Here is a 5,338-nt window from a genome sequence, read left to right as displayed (position 1 = left end):
GGCCCCCAGCCTCCGCCCTCGGACCGGAGCCCCGGCCCCCAGCCTCCGCCCTCGGACCGGAGCCCCGGCCCCCAGTCCTTCTCCCTGAGATCCCGCAGTCCCGACCCCCAGCGCCTCCTCCCTTGGACCCAGGAGTCTGGACCCCGAGTCCCTCCTCCCTCAGGCGTGGAGCCCAGGCCCCCAGGGCCTCAGACCCCAGAAATCAGACTCAGTCCCTCCTCCCTCAGACCCGGGAGTCCTGACCCCCAGCGCCTCCTCCCTTAGACCCCAGAGGCCTCTTCCCTACTGCCTTAGAGCAGCAAGGGCTGAGTATCCGCCTCCTTCGGGAACCCAGGGGCCCCCAGCGCCCCACCCAGAGCCCCGGGACCTCTTTCCCTTCAAGGATCTAAGGTGTTCGCTCTAAAGCCCTTGTTCCCAGGGAGGCCCACGGCCTCAGCCCAGTGGTGCTCGCAACAGTGGTGCCTGGGAGCCGGGGTGGTTGGTAGGTGCCGACAGGCGGTCCACTCAGAGACCTCGTGTCCAACACAACTAAACACCGCCTGGTCAGAGGGGCACGTTCCAGGGCCCGCGCCCGCCCTGCCCCTCGGGGCCCAGGGATTCTGCTGCGGCTGTTTGCGGACCACGACGCCCCAAGTCCCGTCTGTGCTCCTCCCCTCCGCAGGGACCCAGGAGCAAGACCTTCGCCCTCAGACACCCAGAAATCACAGCCCCAGCTCTTGAATCAGGAACCCAGGAGTCCCCCATTAACAAAGACTAAAGCAAAACACTCCAAAAAACTGTTGCCACCGAGTGAAGTCCAACTCTTGGTGCCCCCATGTGTTACAGAGTAGAACTGCTCCCGGTTCCCCGGCTGCAACCTCCAGGGAGAGCAGCCCTGGTTGTGCAGTAGGTAAGCGCTCAGCTGCTAACCAAAAGGTCGGCAGCTGGTACCCGCCAGCTGCTCTAAGGGAGAAAGATGAGGCAGTTGGCTTCTGTGAAGATTGAGAGCCTGGCCTGGAAACCCTCTGGTGTAGTTCCTCTAGGGGGCGCTGTGGGTCAGAATGGACTCCACGGCAGTGAGTGTGGTTTGGGCTTTGCTTCTGTGAAGATTGACAGCCTTGGAGACCCTGTGGGCAGTTCCACTCTGTCCTCTGGGGACGCTGTGGGTCGGAATGGACTCCAAGGCAGTGGGTTTGGTTTTGGGGTGTCTACAAGAAGGAGCTCTGGTAGTATAGTGCCTAAAGCACTTGACTGCTAACCAGAAGGGTGGCGGTTCAAACCCACCAGCCACTCCTTGGAAGGAAGATGGGGCAATCTACTTCCCAAGGAGGGGTCGCTATGAGTTGGGTCCGACTCAACGGCTCCACCCACTACATGCTAGCAGCAGCCCCCAGAAGTTGTATCGAAAATGCCTCTTGACATCAACAAACATCTCCGGGGGTGCACAAACCACCCCACTGAACGCTACACTGTCCAAACGTAAGCGTGAAGTCCTAACCCTGGAGTGGCCCTGGCCCTGAGCCCTCCCCTTAAGCGGCAGAACCACCTCACTGACCGCGTCCCCAAGAACCCGTGGGGAATGGAACCCGCCGCTCAGATGAAAGAGAGTCCAGTGGACTCCTTGTCTTCATCCGTGGGCGATAGTGGCCGCAGGGTCAATTCTGACTGGAGGAAACCCCACGGGTTAAGAGAGCTGCCCCTGGGGTTTCCAAGGCCGTCATCTTCTAGGAAAGCACAGTGCCAAGTCTTCAACCGCTGAGCGGCTGGTAGGTTCCAATCCAAGACCTTTTGGTTGGCAGCAGAACTCTTGACCAGTGCGCCACTCGGGCCCTTTCCCATAAAGATTACAGCGTAGACAACCCTATGGGGCAGTTCTCTGTGTCACACGTGGGCTCGCTGAGTTGGACCAACCGGGTGGCACCGAACAAGAACCTGATGGAAGGAGACTGCCAGGGCTTTGCTCCATGGCGCCACTGGGTGCGTTCAAACTGCCAGCCTTTAGGTTAGAAGTTGAGCGCACACTGTTCGCACCACCCAGGGGCCGTGATCTTCATCCTGCCCTTCCTCGGTGTCCCCTTCCTGCCATCCCTGCATGCGCTCACACCCACCACCGGCTGGCACGTTCCATTCCATTGCCCTCAAATTCATGCCCTTCCAGGCCACTGGTCCCCTCGCCCAGCTGCTGTCCCCTCCCACCCAAACCACGACCCAGCCTCCCAGGGAAACCTGCTGGTGCCGACAGGACGCACTCTCCCACTGCCCTGAGGTTGGCGGTTCGAACCCCCCCAGCAGGACCATGGTGAGGCCTGGCGGTCTGCTTCCGTGACCAGAAAGACCCCACGGGGTGGGACACCCTGTCACGCACGGGGCCTCCGCGAGTCGGAACCAACGCCACGGCCACAGTTGGCCTTTGTTTGGTGTAGACAGGAAGGCCTCACGTTAACGACGTTTCCTGCTTTGTCTCGCTGAATCCTGCCATCATCGGTCAGACAGGGAACAGCACGGTCCCCATTAGACAGCTGACAAAACCAACAGATCGACCCACACCCTTCAAGGCCTCTACGGAACCAAGGGGACGGGATTCCTGGAACTGTGTTCCCGAGTCCACGGCCTGAAAGCTCCTGGAAACACGACTCTGTCACGTGGGCTGACTTCACAGAAGTAGAGACCGAGGCCCAGAGGGCGGAGACCCCCAGTAAGTCTGGTAGAGTCCTAAGTGGCTCAAAACTACAACTCCCGTGAGCCCCCGCGGCAGAGCCCCGCCAGGTCCAGCCCCCTGCTGCCGGGCGGAGTCGCGCGCGGGCTCACCTGAGCACGTAGGAGCGGGCGGGCGCGCTCTTGTAGACGTACTGCGCCAGCCACCACTGCACCGTCATGTTCCAGTACCGCATGCCGTCCCGCACGCGCACGCAGAAGTCCGTGCCGTAGCAGTCGATGTTGCGGATGGTCTCATAGTCGTACTGGAGGGCGGCTGCCTCCTCGGGACTGGGGGAGGGGGGAGGGTGAGGGTGGGGGGCACACATGCGGCTGAGCCAGGCCCCCTCCCCAGGCCTGCGCCTGTCCCAGCCCCGGGCGGGGATGTGCCAGGCCACAACTCCACGGCCTTCGAACTCTAGGGCGACAGGGGAAGGCGGGCCGCGGGAGCCCTGTGGGGAGGAAGGGTGCCGGGGCTCGCGGCAGCCCTGAGGAGCCTCGAGGGGCTACCGTTGCTAAGCTACGTTAACACGCTGGGCTCTCCACTGAGCGCAGCCACTAGGCAAAGCCATTCCTTAACAACCGCGGTGGCCTATTCCAAGCAGCTTCCAGAAGGCCCCCTCCAAGGTGCCGGGCATGGTGGTTGCTAGGGAAGTACCAACCCTAACAAGGTGACTCATGGTTGCTAGGGAGATGTTCTAGGCCCGCGTGACAGACACCTGGATGGCCCCGGTTGCTAGGGAAGGGGCATTCCTTAGCAACAAGGGCGATGTTCAGACAGCTGTGGGAGCGTCTCCTGACTCTTGGTCCCTGTGGTGGTTTGGGAAGCGTCACCTGCTGTGGGGTCACATCCTGGTGCGTCTGGGGCCTCAGTGGCTGCCCATGACAGTAGGGGGGCCACTCGCGAGCAGTGGGGCCTGGCAGGCTTAGGAAAGCCTTTGGTTCCTGCCTTCCATTTCCCGGGAGACGACATCCCTAGCGCCTTAAGGTGAGCCCCTGGTCAGCAGGGCTGTGGCAGCGGCTCCTGTGGGGAAGGACCCCCCAGCGGCAGGACGGCAGTTGGCTGCTATGCACAGCACAAGGAGCCCTGGTAGCAGAGTGGTTCAGTGCTAGGCTGCCAACCAAAAGGTGGGTGGTTCAAACTCACCAGCCACCCTGGGAGAAAGATGCCGGCCTTGAAAGCCTAGGGCGCAGTTCCGCTCTGTGCTAGTAGACTTGAGGGCAATGGGGGGTTTGCTTTTATTTTCAGAAAAAGGAGCCCTGGCGGTGCAGTGGTTACGCTGCTAAGACACAGGTCAGCAGTGGGAACTCACGGAGCAGCTCCGCGAGAGAGACACCTGGTGATCGGCTCCGGTAACAAGCACAGCCCGGGAAACGCTCTGGGGCGGCTGCCCTGCGTCCCACGGGGAGGTGGAGTGGACTGCACGGCACAGGACAACAGCGAAGGTGCCGGAGGAATTACCGCTAGCGGGGGGGGGGTGTGTGTGTGTCAGTCCGCAGTCATGGGGGGGTCCAGCTTCCTCGGCAACAGCAGGAAGGGGACCTGCAGCAGCCGGGAATGGTGGGCCTTCCGCTAGGGGCGCTAACTCCCAGGAAGAGTGCGACTGCGCTGTGCGCTCGCGGCTCTACTTCCTTCCGCACGGGGCCTGGCTGACCGAGCGGCTGTTCCTGCTCCGGGGAAGCGGCGACCCCCGGTTACTAGGGCCCCGCCTCCCAAGCGGAGTTCCGCTGATAGGGGCCCGGGGACCGAAGGAGCAAGGGCGCTCCCCACGGCCGAACCACAGCATCCCGGGGAACCAGGAAGCGTCTGGTTGCCAGGGTGCCTGTGGCTGCTGAGGGACGCCCTGCCGCCTCCTAGCGACCGAGCGCATCGCTGCATCGCGGAGCGCCTGGGTGGCTGGGAGCCGGGAGCACGGCCTGGAAAAGCCTGGGCGCCCGCTGCTCCCCTCGGACCCGTGGGGGTCCACACTCCGGCGCCCCCGACAGAAAACAAGGGGCACAGCCCCCACCGGCGCCCCCCGGCCCCCACCGAGGCGCCGATCCGCCCACCTGACCCCCGGCGCCCCGCTCTCCTGGCCGCTAGGGGCAGCCCCAGCCCTTGGAGGCCGGGCCGGGTGGGTCGCGGGCAGCCTCCCTCCCGCCGCCTGACCTGCTGGGGGGTGGGCATTGGAGGGTGGGGCCGGCCCCGGCCCGGGCTTTGGCGGCCACAGGGTAGGCCCCGAGGCCGGCGGCCACGCAGCCGCACTCGGCCGTGATCCAGGCCACATAGAAGCGCATGCGGAAGGCGAAGAAGACGGGGATCATGTAGAAGAGGCGCGCGGGCAGCGGGCGGGCGTAGAAGGCGTCCTCGCGCACGGCCTCCAGCGGGAAGAGGTGCGAGGACAGCAGGAAGAGCAGGCCGAAGAGCGGCGCGGGCCAGGCGCGGCGCAGCAGGGGCCGCAGGCTGGGCACGGCGCCCGGGAAGGGCTGCTGCAGCCAGTCCAGGTACGTGCGGTAGCGGAAGAACGGGCCTGCGCGGGAGGAGGGCCGCGGTGAGCGCAACCAGGGCGGCCGCAGCGCCAGGCTCCCAGGGCCCGGGAGGGCGGCCGGGGCGCCGAGAGACGGGGGTGCAGACTCAGGGGCCAGTACGAGACCCGGAGCGGAGTGGGGGATACTGGGGGTGGGG

General features: G+C 64.5%; 1 protein-coding gene across 1 annotated transcript in view; it reads right to left on the bottom strand.

Annotated features, from left to right (window-relative positions):
• Positions 1-2,783: 2,783 nt before the first annotated feature.
• MBOAT7 (membrane bound O-acyltransferase domain containing 7) overlaps positions 2,784-5,338 on the bottom strand; it is an 8,130-nt gene continuing 5,575 nt past the window's right edge. Inside the window, exons 5-6 of the mRNA XM_007956933.2 lie at positions 4,823-5,183; positions 2,784-2,964 (exon numbers count right to left, since the gene is read on the bottom strand). Of these exons, the coding sequence (XP_007955124.1) occupies positions 2,784-2,964; positions 4,823-5,183 (542 nt within the window). The remainder of the gene's footprint in view (positions 2,965-4,822; positions 5,184-5,338) is intronic.

The sequence above is a fragment of the Orycteropus afer genome, unplaced genomic scaffold (genome assembly GCF_000298275.1).
Source record: "Orycteropus afer afer isolate SDZICR_OR568_19922 unplaced genomic scaffold, OryAfe1.0 scaffold00689, whole genome shotgun sequence".
Lineage (NCBI taxonomy): Eukaryota > Metazoa > Chordata > Mammalia > Tubulidentata > Orycteropodidae > Orycteropus > Orycteropus afer.
Note: the sequence above shows the minus strand (reverse complement) of the source record. Positions and strands in the feature narration are given on the sequence as shown.